We start from the raw sequence: 18184 nt of genomic DNA on the forward strand, positions 1-18184 counted from the left end.
TTAATCTCCATGGCAACCATTCAGCTGTGCAAAACACCTGGTTGGACCTTTGCCCCTGCACCTCCACAGCGCCCCCTTTAACACAAATTTGATGAGTAACTAATTGATAATATGATCTATTTCAGCCATACATGAACACGTTCAGTTTCTGATATTAAACTTCTGTGTTTTATGGGAGCTGGCGGTTTGTTGACGGCGGTGACCCGTTTCTGCTCTGGCGGCCCGGAGTTGGCCCAGCGTCTGAAACGTGAACTCATCAGTTTTTATCCGACTTTCCCATGTTTGGATGTTTTCCTGTGAAGCGATTCCAGGCGGATGACGTGAGGGTCGTGTCGTTCAGGAGGTCGCACGTGAGCAGTCATTATGTTACCGGGGAGGCCAGCCGCAGCTTTAAAGTTCCTCAGTAATCTGAGCCGGCCTCTGATTGGCTGCCTGACAGTAATCTGAGCCGGCCTCTGATTGGCTGCCTGGCTCGGCCCGCGCTGCATCAGATTACATGTTTAGGTTTCTGCTTCTGATGCTGAACAGAACGGAGCAGCTCCGCTCTGGAGGAGGATCTGGGCCAGAACCCCCTCTGCCCCCCCAGCCCTGCGGTTGCTGTAGAGGAATGTCCCTCCCCTCTTGCCGTAGTCCTGTGCCAGAAGCAGCAGATTTGTGTTTACTGCAGGATCCCTCCTCCTCCCTCCGCCTGGATGGGAAAACGCAGCAGCGATGGGTCACGCATAACGCCTGATCGCGCAGCGCGGAGTGTGAGGACCAGCGTCCCAGTTCCTCCCAGTTCCTCCCAGTCTGTCCCAGTCTGACCAGCTGGAGGAATTGTTTGCTACTGGATCTGTTTTTTCTGCTTTCAGAAGGAGCCAGAGGAGTAAGTTACGACTGCGGCAACAGTTACAGAGTGTGTGTGTGTGTGTGTGTGTGTTTCTGGAGACCCAGCTGTTCTGCGGTTGAAGTTCTGGATGTTCAGGAAGTTCTGGTTGGACTGATGATGGTTCTGACTAAGCAATAAATCGGATGGTAAACTAAAATGAAATCAATAATGTAGATGATTCTCCTCTTTAATGTCGGAAACGTTCAGGATAAAATAGTTTGCGCCTTTAGAAAGTCCTGCCTGTCGAAACTGAATCATAATCCATGTTAATGTTTTGGTTGTTTATTTATTGTGGATATTTAAAAACTCTTCCAGTCAAAAATGTTCCTTAGAAATGAAATTATTATTATCATTAAAAATCATCTATAAATGACAGCATTATCGTTTATCGCCATAATTTATGGTTCTGGTTCTGGTTCACATGGAGCTGAAGCGTAAAGCATCATGCAGCGTCCCCACTGCATGATGCTGCCACTACCATGTTCCAGCAGCAGAACCTGAGGCCCGGTCCGTTCAGAACACAGAGATTTAACGGGTCACAGAGAGGGTCAGAACCAGGAGGTTCTGGTGGGTTCATCGCTCATGTCACAGATTCTCGATGGAAATGTAAAAATAGATTGGGACCTGTGACCCAGAGGAACAGAACCGCTGCAGGTTGGACTGACCCGTCCTCCAGACGAGTCCTCGGTCTTCAGGGACCGGTTCTGATTGGTTCTAGAGGTTCAGATGGCTCTTTCTGGTTCTGGTGGTTCTGACAGTTTTTCTTGTTTTCAGATGTTTGGTTTCAGCCTGACCTCTGACCTCTGACCTCATTCAGAGTTTTGCTGCGTCGGCAGTCGCCCCTGCTTGAGGCGCTGGTTGCTATGAGCGACACACATCCTTCCTCTCTCTTTGGATGACGGATCAGCCCCGTTGCCACGGTAGCTGCTCCAGCTGTGTCAGCAGCGTTGCTACGTCGTTTCCTGGAGACGGAACGTGATGCAGCAGATCCTGAAACACGAAGCAGTGAGCCGAGCGGCTACATGAATTAATCAGTCGGATCGGGTCTGGGTCGGTGTGTGTGTAGGTGGGTGTGTGTGTGTTTTAATGCTTCTGATTGGTGTTTTCATCCATGTTGCTCGACTCATCTGGTCTGGAAAGCAGCCATGTTCCTCTAGCTCAGTGCTTCTCAATTCCGGTCCTCAGGCCCCCGGCCCTGCATGTTTTAGGTGTTTCCCTGCTGCCACACACCTGGATTGAATCTATGAGTGATTAACAGGCTTCTGCAGTACTTGATGGCTGCAGAACAGGTAATGCAATCATTTGGATCAGCTGTTCTGAGATAGGGGTACAGCTAAAACATGCAGCAGAGCAGGGGGGCCTGAGGACTGGAATTGAGTGGCACTACTAGCTAAAGAGGAATCAAACTCTAGAAATGAACCTTGTGTTGCTGATAAATGTCTAAATTTGTTCCTAAAAGTTTTCTCTTTATGTTTCTGTGAAAATTGTGACATTTTCTTGTAATTTTGTAAAATTCTGCAATATTTTGCCTAAAACCGTCTCAGTGCTGCCCTCTTTGGGTTGAATGGTGGTACTGCAGTTAAATTTCCCTGTTTGTTCCAACCGTCCAGTTTGGTTTGTGTCTACATCAGTGGTGGAGAAAGTACTCATACAATGTACTTAAGTAAAAGTACAAATACACAGACAAAAATTTACTCAAGTAAAAGTCAAAGTACCACATTATTATTTTACTTAAGTAAAAGTAAGAAAGTACAAGCTTTTAAAACTACTTAAGTATTAAAAGTAAAAGTACTTGCCGACCATAATACCTAACGGCTTATATAATGTCATTAAGTGTACCTATCGTATTTAGTTTTAATAAATCAGTAATGTACCATTTTAATGAGCAATGCTGTTACTTGCAAGTTCATGCTAGCTTATAACAATATACAGTAATCGTATTTATTTACTGCAGTCGAGTTCAACAAAAAGCTTGCTAAGATTACATAAAACTTCACTAACACAAATTAATTTAACATCGATAGCGTTTAGCAACTTAACTTACGTCAATAAGTTTTTTCAAATTTGATGGTGAATTTTTGAAAGATAAAATTTCATGCTTTCGGGGAAGGCAAAGGCGGCATTGGAATCTCCAGGAAGCGTTTTTTGACCCAGTTATTTAAAAGAAATGTTTTAAATAAGGCCATGGGTGGGGCAGGTCTTCTGGAGGATGACTATCCTTGGACTCCATTCTGGGAGTTAATGATTCTGCAGGTCCTGCGTACTGTGCTGCTCTTCTTGAGGGAGGGCCTAATGGTTATTTCCCGCTTTGGATTGGTTCAGCGGACTGATTCTGCTCTCGCCATTGGATACTTTCAAACTAACGAACAAATCAAAAAACTGAAATGCGTCTTGGATGTAACGAGTAACAGAACGCTATATAGAAACGTAGTGAAGTAGAAAGTACAGATACTTACTGTTAAATGTAGTGGAGTAAAAGTAGAAAGTATCCATTATTAAATCTACTTAAGTAAAGTACAGATACACGAAAATTGTACTTAAGTACAGTAACGAAGTAACAAAGTACTCGTACTTCGTTACTTCCCACCTCTGGTCTACATCAGAGCAGAGCTGCAGAGTGATGGGTACTTTCACACTCTGTTGTCATAAAAGTTTACAATAGCACACAAAATGAGTTGTTGGCTTATTTTTCCACAGAAAAAGCAAACCTTCTGCTTCAAACGTCAGTAGAGGGTCTGAAAAGTCACAACATATAGCGACAAAGACGCTAAGCTAGCAGCTTAAATCTTGACCACACCCTCTCCACACTTGGTCACGCCCCTAAGTGATTCCTGACTCCGCCCACTTTCTACATTTGTCTGGAGGTGTGGCTAAATTTTCACAGGGAGCTTAGTCACACGTTAACTATATGCGATTTGGGTTAATGAGAGGTCAGAGGTCGTAAAGGTCGCGTTTCCATCACCTTGGTGCAAATGTCGGAATTCGAAAAAACTTTGCAAAAACATTTTTATTCTCACTCAAGTTGGTTTTTGTGTTTTCTGAAGAGTTTGCACGCTACCGAAGAGATGGAAACCCGTTTACAGAATAAGTCCAGACGTAGGAACCTGTGGGTCTGTGCCTTACCAGAGGCACCAAACTTTGAATAAATGTAAAATTCCAACTTTCCGCTGGGAGGGGAGGACGCTCCCCGCTTTTTAGAGATGACCTCTACTTCCTGTTTCTACTTCCTGTTAATTCCAACCAATCGTAGTGTCAACATGTGATTGGACTGCAGTCTGAGACCTGGCTAAAACTCGTTTCTCTCCATCAGCCGGCAGATTTCCTCTCAGCAACCATTTCATGGTGCTGCTTCACTCGGTCCGTCGGATCAGAACCGATGCGACAGGCGAGTAAAAGCGGCGCAGGGTTTCTTCTCTCTGAGCGGGTCGGAGCCGCTGCCAGCGGCTGATTCTAACAGGACGGGATGAGCTGCCAGGTCGGCCCAGTTAGGCTGCCTGCGTGAATGTAGGACCCATCTCTGCCTGACCCGGTTTGACGGACCAACCGGACCGAGTCCAGAGTTCAGCTCTGACCTGGAAGGCTGAGGAGGAAAGGGATTTTAAGTCGTTTCAATGTTCTGAAATCTGGATAAAGAACTTATGAAATATTCTGTAGCCCAACAATGCATTGGTCCAACTGGAGATCCCATTGGTTCTGATGATCTGGGTGGAGGAATTTCTGCCCGGAGACTCAAAAAATACCTCATTGGTCAGATTTATTTCCTTCAACACAAAGATCCTCCAACATGAACAGATCAGAACCCACTAGCTTAGAGAAACTTAGTCTAATATACACTGCTCAAAAACATAAAGGGAACATTCAAATAACACATCCTAGATCTGAATGAAAGAAATATTCTCATTGAATACTTTGTTCTGTACAAAGTTGAATGTGCTGACAACAAAATCACACAAAAATCATCAATGGAAATCAAATTTATTAACCAATGGAGGCCTGGATTTGGAGCCACACACAAAATTAAAGTGAAATAACACTACATGCTGATCCAACTTTAATGTAATGTCCTTAAAACAAGTCAAAATGAGGCTCAGTATTGTGTGTGGCCTCCACGTGCCTGTATGACCTCCCTACAACGCCTGGGCATGCTCCTGATGAGGTGGCGGATGGTCTCCTGAGGGATCTCCTCCCAGACCTGGACTAAAGCATCCGCCAACTCCTGGACAGTCTGTGGTGCAACGTGACGTTGGTGGATGGAGCGAGACATGATGTCCCAGATGTGCTCAATCGGATTCAGGTCTGGGGAACGGGCTGGCCAGTCCATAGCTTCAATGCCTTCATCTTGCAGGAACTGCTGACACACTCCAGCCACATGAGGTCTAGCATTGTCCTGCATTAGGAGGAACCCAGGGCCAACCGCACCAGCATATGGTCTCACAAGGGGCCTGAGGATCTCATCTTGGTACCTAATGGCAGTCAGGCTACCTCTGGTGAGCACATGGAGGGCTGTGCGGCCCTCCAAAGAAATGCCACCCCACACCATTACTGACCCACTGCCAAACCGGTCATGCTGAAGGATGTTGCAGGCAGCAGACCGCTCTCCACGGCGTCTCCAGACTCTGTCACGTCTGTCACATGTGCTCAGTGTGAACCTGCTTTCATCTGTGAAGAGCACAGTGGCGAATTTGCCAATCCTGGTGTTCTCTGGCAAATGCCAAGCGTCCTGCACGGTGTTGGGTTGTGAGCACAACCCCCATCTGTGGACGTCGGGCCCTCATACCAACCTCATGGAGTCGGTTTCTAACCGTTTGTGCAGACACATGCACATTTGTGGCCTGCTGGAGGTCATTTTGCAGGGCTCTGGCAGTGCTCCTCCTGTTCCTTCTTGCACAAAGGCGGAGGTAGCGGTCCTGCTGCTGGGTTGTTGCCCTCCTACGGCCTCCTCCACGTCTCCTGGTGTACTGGCCTGTCTCCTGGTAGCGCCTCCAGCCTCTGGACACTACGCTGACAGACACAGCAAACCTTCTTGCCACAGCTCGCATTGATGTGCCATCCTGGATGAGCTGCACTACCTGAGCCACTTGTGTGGGTTGTGGAGTCCGTCTCATGCTACCACGAGTGTGAAAGCACCACCAACATTCAAAACTGACCAAAACATCAGCCAGACAGCATAGGTACTGAGAAGTGGTCTGTGGTCCCAACTGCAGAATCACTCCTTTATTGAGTGTGTCTTGCTAATAGCCAATAATTTCCACCTGTTGTCTATTCCATTTGCACAACAGCAGGTGAAATTGATTGTCAATCAGTGTTGCTTCCTAAGTGGACAGTTTGATTTCACAGAAGTTTGATTTACTTGGAGTTAGTTTGTGTTGTTTAAGTGTTCTCTTTATTTTTTTGAGCAGTGTATTTTCCAAACCATTTAAATAAAATGAACCGCCCCTTTAAGGTTTCTGGTGGTTTTTAGTCTAAGGAGTCCAGAAAGAGCTGATTGTTAGCAGAAATATTCACTAACATTAAAATGTTTCAGGAAATCTTAAATCTTGGAATTTATCCAGAAAAATGTATGTAGGGAAGCTAAGTGCGCGAGACGGTTTCAAGGTTAGCAAAAGCGCTAAACTAAAAATTAGCTAAGCTATTAGTGGAATAGCAGAAGCTGCCCAGCACTGAGGGCTGAGATGTTGATTCAAACCCAGAAATGATGATTAAACGCAGCTCAATAGCTTCTGGTTCTGGTCCAAACCAGCCCACGGAAACACAGAGGCGGTCCGGGCCGGTCCGTTTTGATCATGTGACCCAGTTTCAGTTCAAACCTTTTGTTCAGAAGCTGTTTTCCCAGCTCCTTTTCCTCTGGAGTTAGATTTGTTCAGAACCGGATCGGACCTCTGAACCCACTGAAGGTTCTGAGAACGGTCCGGTGAGGTTCTGTGGGTCTGCTGCTGAAGCTTCATCTCTCTCCTCCTCATCTTCCTCTACCTGGAAGTGAGTGACGCGGTCGCCGAGGGGCCGGTGGTCGTTACCGGGGACAGAAAAGAGGTCTGACCCGGTTCTGAAGGTCCTTATTTAGCTGCTCTGGTTCTTTTAGTCTCTGACCCACAAACACGACCAGAACCGACCCAGATGCTGCTCGACCCGCTGGAAACACCAGAGAAGTCTGTATCAGATGGAAATGATTCTGAATCGATGAGTTTGATAGTTTAAATATCCTGCAGTGACACATTCGGCCTGCAGGGGGCGACATTTCCCAGTCAGATTGCTGCAGCAGCACTGCCGTGAACTATGCATGAAAATATAAAAAATATGATGATTAGACATTTCAACTTTAAAGGAGTGAAATTTTTAGACTTTTTATAATTTATTTTACCCAATCAGGAGATTTATTTTGCATTTACTGATTCATGTTGATGATTTTTAGTTTTCTGTAGGTTTGATAGTTTTCTTGAGGACGTTTTGGTTCTCCAGGTTCACCTGGAGCTGCAGGTTCTCCACAGGAACCTAACCATGCTGTGTTTTGTTCCTGCAGACTCCTGAACATGTGGGACCTTCCTGCAGGAATCCAGGATTCGTGACCTTTAAAGTTTTCCAAATGCGAAAAGCCGGAAGTTTCTGGAAAACCTGCAGGAAGTTTGAGGCAAACATGTGAACTGAACGGAGAATTTGAAAGATCTGGGCTGGAGAAACTTCTGACTCGATCTGGAGATGAGCAGCATGAAGCTCCCTCTTTGTCGCCAAGGCGACCACAACGGCAACGCCTTCCCGGTCTCCTCTTCCTCCTCCTCCTCCTCCTCCTCCTCATCTCCGGAGTCGCTGAGGAGTCTGAGCGGCGGCCGGACCGAGAGCCCGCTGGAGTACGACCTGCTGGCGGTTACCATGACGACCGCCGTGATGCCCGCCCACCTGGAGGAGGTGGTGCTGTCCAGGTGGGCTCCAGAGGAGGAGGAGGATGAGGAAGGGCGGTTCCAGACCGACGCCTCCGCCTCGCTCTACCTGGACGCCAGCAGCGCCGGCTTCCACCAGGACACCTGGAGCCCCCGCCTGGATGGTTACCGGGGCAACGGCAGCTGCTCCGCCGACTCGGACACGACGGAGACCCCAGCTGATGATGATGAGGAGGATGAGGAAGACGAGGCCCTGTTTGTGTCTGTGAGCTCAGACATGTGTGTGACACTGAGCCAGGTGAGTCCAGCTGGAGCCGGCGCCAGACCGGACCTGCAGGACGGGGGATCGGACCCGGTGAGGGCAGCGGAACCGCCGCGGGGCGACCCGGACAGCCCGGACCGTCCCGCTGCCTCACAGAACCGCAGCAGAACCTCTAGCACCTCCAGCGATCCGGTCGGCGGCGCCGTTCCACCTCAGGAGGTCCATGTGACCCGAACCGGGCCGAGCGGCTCTACCAGAACCTCCAGCCTGGAGACAAAGGGAACCCAGAACCCGTCTCCATCCAGAACACCCGCTCAGGTACTTCAGATGACCTTTGAACCCAGCTTAGGTTCTAACCCGTTTACCAGAACTTCCCAGATGTTTTCCATCTTCTAAGCAGAACCGTCCAGAACCCCGCAGGAGAGCCGAGGTGGTCGGCAGTAGAAGACCGACTCCAGGTCCTCCAGGTCCTCCAGGTCCGGTTAAAGTGGCCCGGCTCCTCAGGCCCAGCAGGGGGAAAGGTGAGGCCACCCGGGCCGACCCCCAGGGGGCGGCGGCCTCGCTGTCTGCACCACCAGAGAAGAAGAAAGCAGCGGAGAGTCGAGCCGCGTCCAGCAGCTCTGTGGGTTCTGATCCGGTCAGAGAAGCTGCGACACAGACTGCTCAGGAGAAGCTGAGGACTCCCAGCAAGGTGAGTGAAGTTCTGGTCCAAACTAAGTACAACCCGACCCAACAGCAGCAGAACTCCCTGCAGTCCCAGATTCAGAACCGTTCATAGAAAGCGGGTCCAGTAATAGTAAAACGTCTCTGGTGATAATTTGGGTCAAAGTTTTGAGGTCACAGATGGGTTGAACCAGAACCGCCTTCTGCTGGACTCTGAACCTGTTCTGGTTCTGGATCAGCTCTGGTTCAGGCGGTCCAGATCAGATGTTCAGTCTGGACTCAGAACCAGCAGCCGCTCCGGTAGCAGAACCGATCTGCTGCACGCGCTCGGAGCGAGCTGCAGCTGCAGGGAGCGTGTCGACACAGGACGGCTGGTATGCTGCAGTAATCTGCAGGATTCAGGCCCGGTTCTGACCCGATGGGGGCGGGTCGGGGGCTGCTCCTCCAGCAGACGGAGGCCAGGCCTCCAGACTCTCCATGTGTTTATAGAGGGGGGCAGAAACTTTCCTCCCTCTGCTTGTAGTTTCTGCGCCGTCCCAGTTTTCCTCCTCCCCCTCGTCTTCCTCGTCTTCGGCTCCGCTCCGGCTGGGAATGGCCGACGCCTTGGTGTCGGTGCGGCGCTCCGGGCCGCTGGGCTGGACCGCTGTGGCTAAACATCCGCTCTTCCTGCAGAGGGCCGCCTCCAGGCCGCCGGGATGCAGCGGCCGGCCCGACCGGGGGCCGGCGCCGCCTGCCAGACCGGACAGCGCCGGGGCAGAAGCAGACGGACCCGCAACCAGGAACCAGAACCAGGGTGAGTCTCCTCCTGACAGCCGCGCTCGTGTGTGTGTGTTTCTGCGTGTGTGTGTGTGAGGTGTAAATCCAGCTGCACACGCAGAGAGTTTTCCGCTCTAACAGCTGTATCTGGAACCGGGTCCGAAACCGCTCCAGCTGCTTTCTGTTTCCTGCAGCTCTTCGTCTCAGAGGACATCCATCTGTCCATCTGTCCGTGTTTCATTCCGTCTGTCCTGCAGCTCTTTGGCTCTGTAGTAAAAGCCCGGTTCTGGTTCTGACTCGCTGAACGAACCTCGGGTCCGGCTGGGAAACGCTGCCGTGCCTTCGGGCCGTCTCCGTCTGAAAGCAGGTCTTTGTCCTGAACGTCCCCCTCTGGAGGACAATGAGCCGTCTGTCCTGGTTCCGGTGGGACAAGCGGACGCCTCCGGACCTTGGACCGGGATTTTCACCAGTCTGGTTCTTTTCTGTGAGTTTGGTCCCTTTGGTTGCCTGTCCTGCGGTCCAGCGGAACCGGTCCCGTCTTCCTCAGCCCGGTGAAGACGGAAACCGAGACGATCTGGTTCTGAACGCACCACATGTTGATCTGCGTCCAGATGACCCGAGCCCTCAGCATGATGCTGCCACCACAGCAGAGCCGGGCCGCAGGGATCCGATGCTGATCCGGGAAACCGGTCCGTCTGTTTTTATTCAGCGTCCAGATGGATTTACGTTGCTGAACTGAGAGCCAGTTTTAGGACTGCTGTTACCATGAAGTGACGTGCAAAACAAAGTTTATATTTATACTATTCTCATCTTCCTGGAAGAACATGAACACTTGCATGCAAAGATTTTATGGTGGCCCAGAAGGGCCAACAAAATGCAAAATCAACAACACAACAGAAGGCAACCAGAGATGTTATGCTAGCAAGTTTAGCCTAATTTCCATTTTAACGTAACCTAGCATCACTTCAGTTTAACACAACTTGGTATAACTTCCTTTTTAGCTTAGCTTAGCATATCTTTAACGTTCCTTCAGTTTTAGCTGGTCTGTCTCTGGAGGTTGTTTTGTCTCCTCCTCTTATTTTCTGTTAATTGAGTGAAATTAATTTTTCTTCTTGTTTCGCTGCCTGATGTCGGACTGGGGGATTCTGGGTCTGTTCTGCTGGACCTTTACCTGGACTTGTAAACAGTAAAAACTCGGAGGCGAGTCTCGAGTCTTTGTGATTTCATCAGGTGGAGTTGATTTGGAGACTATGTGGGTAGCGGTTCTGGTTCTGGTTCTGGCGGGACGGCAATGAAGCTGCAGTGTTTTGTGCTGGATGTGTTGTGATTCAGCTCTTACCCAACTGTGATTCCTGAGGTAACCCAACCCAGCTGCTCCGAACCCAAACGGAGCCAGATGTTTCCTGCTCTGGGTGGTTCTGATCCGGCTGAAAGGAGCGAGCAGCAGTTAACCTCGGTGTCCAGGTGAAGGTTCTTCTGTTGTGTTTTACAGCAAGAACTGGCAGCAATATTTGACTAATAATCATTAATTTATTGTTTTCAGTGAAGTTAGAATTAATTTAGTTAAACTAACTGATTATCAAGAATCTTTGTACAGAGAATAATCAGAAACAGCTTCACTCCGAAGTATGAAAATATATTCACACAATAGCTTCACTTTATAGCGGAAACATGAAGCCATTAAAACCATCAACATGGACATAAACTGCTCAGCTAAAACATGAAATATTAATAATAAGCAAATGGATCAAATCAGATTTTAGCCGGATCGGGCCGGATCGTAGTCGGTCGGGCCGCAGTCGGGCCGCAGTCGGGCCGCAGTCGGGCCGCAGTCGGGCCGGAGATGGGTTGAACTGGTGCGGACGATGCAGCCTAGAGATGAGTGCAGGAACTCAGCATCCGGTTCAGAGCTGCAGCTGTTTGAATGTTTTTCAGCTCCATCTTGGGAGGATCCAGGAAAAACTTTGGTCTCTCCAATAGAAAACTCATTGAGAAACTGGTTAATGATTCCTGAACCTGCTATTTCTTGGACCTGAAGGGGAGGGATGGATGGATGGATGGATGGATGGATGGATGTTTTTTCTTGGATTTGTATCTCATTCATCCTCTTGTTAGGTTTGTAGTTCTTTGTTTTGTTCCTGTGAATTTTCTCTGAGGTTTTCTCTGTGCTGTGACAGGAAGTTGCAGGACAAAGTGTTCCTGGTTTTACCGTTCTGAAACCCGGAAGGTTTTTGCTCCAAGCGTTTTTCCTCCAGAGTCCGTGGCGGTCTGAGGTCCGCAGCTTCTGGTCTGGGTGTGAGGAGCCGGAGGCCTTTGTTTCTCTCAGGGATTCTCTCCGCCTCGGTCTTTGGAAAGAATGTGTGAATCAGTCTGCAGAAATGACGAGTGACGCAGTGCTGCACAGTTCTTTCACTGTAAACCATCCGGCTGCAGAAAGACCAGTCCTGTCTGCTGGTTTCTCAGCTGTAATTTAAACTTTTATTTAACTCTGTGAAAAGTTTAAACGCCTCCTTTCTGAGTCCGTAAGCGGCCCAACAAATGTTTTTTCCTGCGGAACAATACAGTTCAGCATCAAACCACAGTTTGGACCCACAAACTAGTCAGAGCCACAAAACAAAAGCTCAGAGGGGACAAAGGAACTCCAAGAAGACAAAACTTCCAGGTTTTTATTCACTGTCCTGGTCTTCCGGGAATCTCTGCTTTGACAACAAACGTGTGAGAAAATAATGGAACTGAATAAAAATGAAATTCCTCAGAGAAACGTTGGAAGAATTTAGCATATTTCCGTTTCTACACAATCAAATGTTCGAGGAATTTGGGGGAATCAGATCTCAGATCTTCCACTGCAATAAAAACCAAAAATTTCGCTATAAATTAAATATTTAGTTAGCAAGCTAAACATTTAGCTTGCTATGCTAAATGTTTAGCTTGCTAGATACAGTTGATGTTAATTGTTGACAGTGATTTACAGTAAACCATGCAGCAGATGAAACATTTTCAAAATGTCTGCAGCTTCATTCTCGGAGAAAGTCGGATTTGTTTCTGTTTGTCTCGTTCTTTTCTTTAAGACGGGTCGTTTTATTTGCTTCCCAGGTATTCCCAAACCTCGAGCATCAGGAGTCGCTCACAGTCCCACCGCCTCCATTCCCAAACCATCATCCAATCAGCAGTCGGCTCCCGGGTCGGCATGGCGACCACCTGCTCCCGCCGCCTCCAAGCTCCCTGTGAAAGGCGTGCCGGCTGGGATGAGCTACTCGTCTCTGGGGAGCAGCGAGAACAACGCCGCCAGCAGCAAAGGTGAGAGGGGGCGGGGCTTCCACACACACTTCCTGTCTTCCTCTGGACTTCCTGCGTCTCTGACGCCATTTAATCAGGACAGACGTGAAACAGTCGGGTTGCTGGAGTGAAATAAAACTGTCATCTGCCCCAACCCTGCAGAGACCGGGAATGTGAGCAAGTTGGGGTCAGAGGTCACATGTGGTAGACATCCAGAGCTCTGCTGGTGTCTGAGCGCTGCTGCACTCTAAAAACTACTTCCTGTTCCTCTTTAGTTCAGCAAAGTTACAGAGAAAGTATAACTTTGGGTCCAGAAAGGAAGACACATTTAGTTTCCATATCTGTGAAAAATCCCGATGCAGAGGCGGTTTTAGCTCCAGCTTCCCAAAGATTACCTGAAAACTCAGGTAAGTATCAGGCGCTCAGGTGAAGGATGACGCTTCGCTCACTCTGACAGTAATCTCAGAACAGAGTAAATTTCCTAATTTACTCTGTTCAGGACTAGATTAGATGTACAAGCACAAGTTAAGGTATTTAAATGTTTTAGCACACCTTAGCTTAGCCGTTTTTGCTTCAGGTTAGCTTAGCCTTAGTCTTGCTTAACTTTAGCTTCAACTTTAACTTTATTTAACTACGTTTACTTTTTTCAAATGGTCAGGTAAAGGTCAGGTAAAGGTCAGGTAGAGGTCAGGTGAAGGTCAGATAAAGGTCCAGGTCAGTGAAGGTTTTTATTCATATATTTTGCCTTTTCTTCCTCCAGGAATGGAGTTGATCTTATAAGCATCTTTTTGACTTTCTTTTTTCACACCCCGACACATTCCTGATGGTGTGATTGGGTTGTCATGGAAACCAGACTGCGTTCGAGCCAGCTGGTTGCCATGGTGATTCTGACCCTGAGAGCAGCGTAGGTGTTGAAGCACTTCTACACAGATGGAGCGGCGTGATTCATGCTCTCCGATCAGACCAGCCGTGTCGTCGGGTTCTGGTTCTGGTTCTGGTTCTGGTTCTGTGGTTGGAAACAGGAATGTAACATCTACCTTCTCCCGGGTCGAGATTCAAGAAGTAAAACAAAAAAATGTAGAAATTCAATTAAAGAAAAATAAATTGTAATTTTAAATTCGGACAACGGAATGGAAAAAAATAAACAAATGTTTTTATTAAAGAAAAGCCATAATATCTGCCTTTTATTAATAAAAAAATTGAACTTTTGTTACTCTTCGGTCCGTTTTAGGCTGGACTTGTGGTTCTGAACTGGTTGATGCTTTGTGTTTTCCAAGCAGACTGAAGGTTCTGATTCTGACGGGTTCTGTTGTAACGAACATTTTAATGGAGCTGATTTTAGTGAAAAGATCAAATAAACTTCATGAAATGTCCCTTTAAAGTATCATTTAAAATCTACTTTCTTTCCGTCATGGTTTCACATTTTTCCTTCATCAGAAACAAACCTGCAGCAAACCATTCAGCTGCAGAACGCCTGGGTGGACCTAGCCCCGCCTCCGGAGCGTAGCTCCTCCCCCACTCAGCTCCTTCAGACTAGCCAGCAGCAATTAGCAAACAGCAGAGTTCATGACAGGAGCTGCTGCTCAGAGCAACGCTGGTAAAAACATTAAAGGGTTAATAGAGGAGCCATGTTGGATGACTTCCTGGAGGCGGAGCTTCAGAAAAAGCTGGAGTTTCTTAAAGAGACAGAGGCCCAATTTCAAGGCATTAAAGCAGGACGACCTAAATTTCTTTTAGGTCATATTTGATGTAACTATGTGAAGGTAACATAGTTACTTGATTATGGTGTAAAATGGCCGCCAGGTGTCTGGAGAACAGAGACTACTGGCCCTTTAAGACCAGTGAAGGTTTTTCCAGAATGAAATAAGAACTGAGGGAAAATGAAGGAATGTGATGCTGGTTGAACCTGAAGCATTTTTTTCTCCTTCAGCTGCCGGGTCGAAACCCGATGAGCCGCCCAGCAGAGGCAGCAGCAGCACCAGTGCTCCCAGTGCTCCCAGTGATGGCTCGTCCTGCTTTGCCCCCAAGCCTCCAGCGGCCGCCATGAGGGGCAGAGCGCTGTCTCTGCAGGCCAGGGCGACGACAGGTGAGGAGGCTTTAAACCGGGACAGGTAGGCAGAACCACCAGAACCTCCAGGTCCGGTACCACCAGCAGAACGATGCCACCAGGATCGCTCTGGTTCTGGTTCTGGTTTCAGAGTTGAAATCAGGACGGATGCTGTGAAGGCTGCAGCGGTGATGATCCTCCCTCCAGATGTGACCTTTGACCCCTGGGGGATTATCTTCTGGGTTGGTTGCCGGGCAGATGTTTGTGTCAGAACCATGTGATCCAGAACAGGTGGGGCTGTTGGAGCAGAACCGGCTGGTTCTGCAGAAACGAGTGCAGCTTACGGGTCCGGTTCTGACTGACCTGGTTCTGACGGATCCGGTTATGGCTGACCCGGTTCTGACTCCAGTCAGATTCGATGGTGTTTCACGTCTCCTCTGTTGGACCTGCAGGTTTGAAGAGCCCGACTGGCACCAACCAGAACTCCATCAGAACTCCTGGCAGCCAGCCGGCGGCGAAGGCGGCGCAGTCCGGGTCGGCGAAGCCCCCGCTGCAGAGGAACGGCTCGACCCGGCTCAGTCGCCTGAACAGCACAGGTAAGCCACCTGGGGGGCGGGGCTTCCTGCCCGACAGAAACGGGTCGTTGTCATGGAAACGGCCCGTAATGCAGCAACAGGAGAACCTTCATCAGGACTGGTGGTGTTGTTAATATTTAGCTTTCTAAATAGAGATTTAGTTTGGTGCTAAATATTAGGTTAGCAAACTAAAAATTAACTTCAAACTAAATGTCTAGTTAGCAAGCTAAATATTTAGTTTGCTAGCTTTCTATTTAGTTCAAAGCTAAATAGTAAGCTAGCAAATTTAATATTTACCTGGATTTAGCTTCCTGACTTAATATTTACCTCAGGCTGAATATTAAGCTAACAAGTTAAATATTTAGCATTAAGCTAAATACTTTGCTACAAACTAAATATCTAGTTAGAAAGCTAAATATTAAGTTAGGAAGCTTAAAATTGAGCTAAATATTAAGTATTTAGTATGGAGGTAATTATTTAGCTTTTCAAATTAAAGCTAAACTTAATGTTTAAGTTTATTATCTGAGAGGAAATGGAAAACATTGTCATAATTTCTAAAAGTCTCTAGATTAGGGCTGTTTTAATAATCTGGATTATGATGACTGAAAGTTTCTCTGTAATTATTTGTGAGCAGCAAATCGCCGCCGTTCCTTTGAATTTGAGCTGAACCACATAAACGGGTCGGAACCAGTAAACTAATTAAACTGGGCTGACAGTGGAGCTATAAGGACATTTAATATTTATATCAGACGATCCTGAATATGAGAAATCCTCCTTTTAATCTGCTGGTTTTAAGCTCTGATCTGAAAATGTCTCGTTTCGTCGTTTTTCTTCCTGCATTTTGAATTTATTGGTGTTTAAACTTGTTTATTGGGTATTTTTGGGCCGTTTGCAGTCAGTCTGCAGTGAACCGCCGGCCTCCTCATGGACTCGCCGTCACCGCCGTCGCAGCTCCTCCGCCTCGCCTTAAACATGCAGCAGCATGCGTGGCTCTGATTGGCTGAGGACTTTAAAGGCTCTCTGTGGTTTTCTGTTTTTGTCTGGATTGAAGTCAAACTTTATGGATTCTTTGAGGCGAACGCAGCTCAGTTTACCATCCACCCATCTGCAGTTTAAAGTGTCATCAGGTTTTTTCTTCTACTGAACTTTAATGTGAAGGAATCTAAAAACATGCAGCAATTAAAAGTTTATGAACCTCGTAGGTGAAGCTGCGCCGTGCTGCCAGCTGGTGGCGCTGGTTTGCATCTGAGACCTGCTGGATCAGATTCCTGAGTCAGGTTGGATGGAGAATATCTGTTAACATCAGGTGGATTCAGGTCTGGACTTTGACTAGGCCATTGTAACCCATGAATCTGCTCTGATCTAATTCATCCCATAATATCTCTGGCTGCTTGTTGAAGCCGGTTTTCCTGCTGGAAGGTGTGTGTGATCACAGCTTGTTCAATATGTTCGCTGCGTCTCGCTAACGGCGTCTCGCTAACGGCTTCTCGCTAACGGCGTCTCGCTAACGGCTAGCTCCTGAATTTTAGTCACAGCTCTCTGCTGCCACCACCTGGTGGGTCTAGTTCTGTCATGTTGACTGAGCCGTGTTGCGACTCCAACAGTTTTATTCAAATATTGCTGCAGTATTTTGGAAGCTGTTTGGTTTTATAGGTTGGACGACTCTTATTATTATCCATCTGGTGCCAAGCAGCTCCTGATACGCAGCTGTTACGAGCTGATTTCATTCTGTACGAGTCAACAGTAAAAATGTTTAAAATTTTAATATTTTAATTTTAAACCTGAAAACAATGTAAATACAATAAGACATTTTTTGACAGTAATTTTTTTCATGCTGTATTAATGTTTGTGTATTTTATTCAAGGGACTGGGATCTATGCATCAGTAATCGGCTAGTAAGCCTGTTCTGGGATCGATTGCTAGTGGCTCCTCGTATCATTGGGGCCTGCCATGCAAAGCAATGGCAGGAACCTATTGCTATTCTCCCAATTCTTTATTTTTCATCCGTAACCGTCAATGCGGCTCATACCGCTGGGTGCACACCTACAAATGAGGTATCAAAACGTGCAGAAAATTCACGCCATTGGAGCTATTACTTTTGGTGGGATTTGGGCTTAACGTGGCGACATAATTAGCAAAAAACTACGAAAAAACCCCATTATAAGTCAATGGGAAAAATCCTAGAAATACCCTATTTTTGAGGATTCTCTGTGTCGTCACGAATTCACGTAGAAATGCCATTCAAATTTCATTTTGTAGATACGTCTGTGATCTCTTCGAAAGTGAAGACGGCTCGTCGATACCAGTTACGGTTTGTCCACAATTTGCCTCTTAGCGACCCAAAGTTTCTAATTTTTCCTAAAATTAGAGTGAGAGCCGATCTCGGCTAGAGTGAGAAATGAAGAGATTTTTTGAGCCCAAGATAATTTTGAAATCGCCGTCACGCCCACAAATATCGCACGATTGGTATCAAAATCGGTCCTCACATTGATACGCATGTCTGCTCCGGTAAAATGTTTTCGAAATTTATCTAGACCGTACGGTTTTCTGTCACGGTGCTTCAGAGCAAAGTCATGCGACAGGATTTTCTAGGCTGTCTCAGCCTCTCTCACTAACACTTCACACCTTGGTGAGAAAATGATTTACCATAGCAACGGAACTCAGGAGGCTATTGGCTGCTGATTAGGACTACAAATACGCATCACTGTAGTTCTATCTATAGTGGAACCCTCAGTTGAAACAGATCAGGACTGAACTGGCCTTTAGAACTACTTGCTGCTATGGGCTGTATATAACTGATTTAACTCAGTAACTGTTACACATGGGATTAGTTTGGAACTTTAAAATGGAGCATACTGAAAATTT

The 18184-nt window shown here is 47.3% G+C and overlaps 1 protein-coding gene across 5 annotated transcripts in view; it reads left to right on the plus strand.

The window, feature by feature from the left end:
• LOC114144289 (microtubule-associated tumor suppressor 1 homolog) overlaps nucleotides 1-18184 on the plus strand; it is a 43396-nt gene that overhangs the window by 3597 nt on the left and 21615 nt on the right. The window contains exons 1-8 of one of the 5 annotated variants that reach the window (XM_028016949.1): nucleotides 574-865; nucleotides 7386-8320; nucleotides 8400-8693; nucleotides 9338-9458; nucleotides 11859-11863; nucleotides 12514-12718; nucleotides 14628-14783; nucleotides 15197-15340. In XM_028016949.1, the coding sequence (XP_027872750.1) occupies nucleotides 7562-8320; nucleotides 8400-8693; nucleotides 9338-9458; nucleotides 11859-11863; nucleotides 12514-12718; nucleotides 14628-14783; nucleotides 15197-15340 (1684 nt within the window). In that variant the 5' untranslated portion in view covers nucleotides 574-865; nucleotides 7386-7561. Of the gene's footprint in view, nucleotides 1-573; nucleotides 866-7385; nucleotides 8321-8399; nucleotides 8694-9337; nucleotides 9459-11858; nucleotides 11864-12513; nucleotides 12719-14627; nucleotides 14784-15196; nucleotides 15341-18184 lie in introns of those variants that run through there. The other 4 variants (XM_028016945.1, XM_028016948.1, XM_028016946.1 and 1 more) reach the window with 4 other exon arrangements.

The sequence above is a fragment of the Xiphophorus couchianus genome, chromosome 5 (assembly GCF_001444195.1).
Source record: "Xiphophorus couchianus chromosome 5, X_couchianus-1.0, whole genome shotgun sequence".
Lineage (NCBI taxonomy): Eukaryota > Metazoa > Chordata > Actinopteri > Cyprinodontiformes > Poeciliidae > Xiphophorus > Xiphophorus couchianus.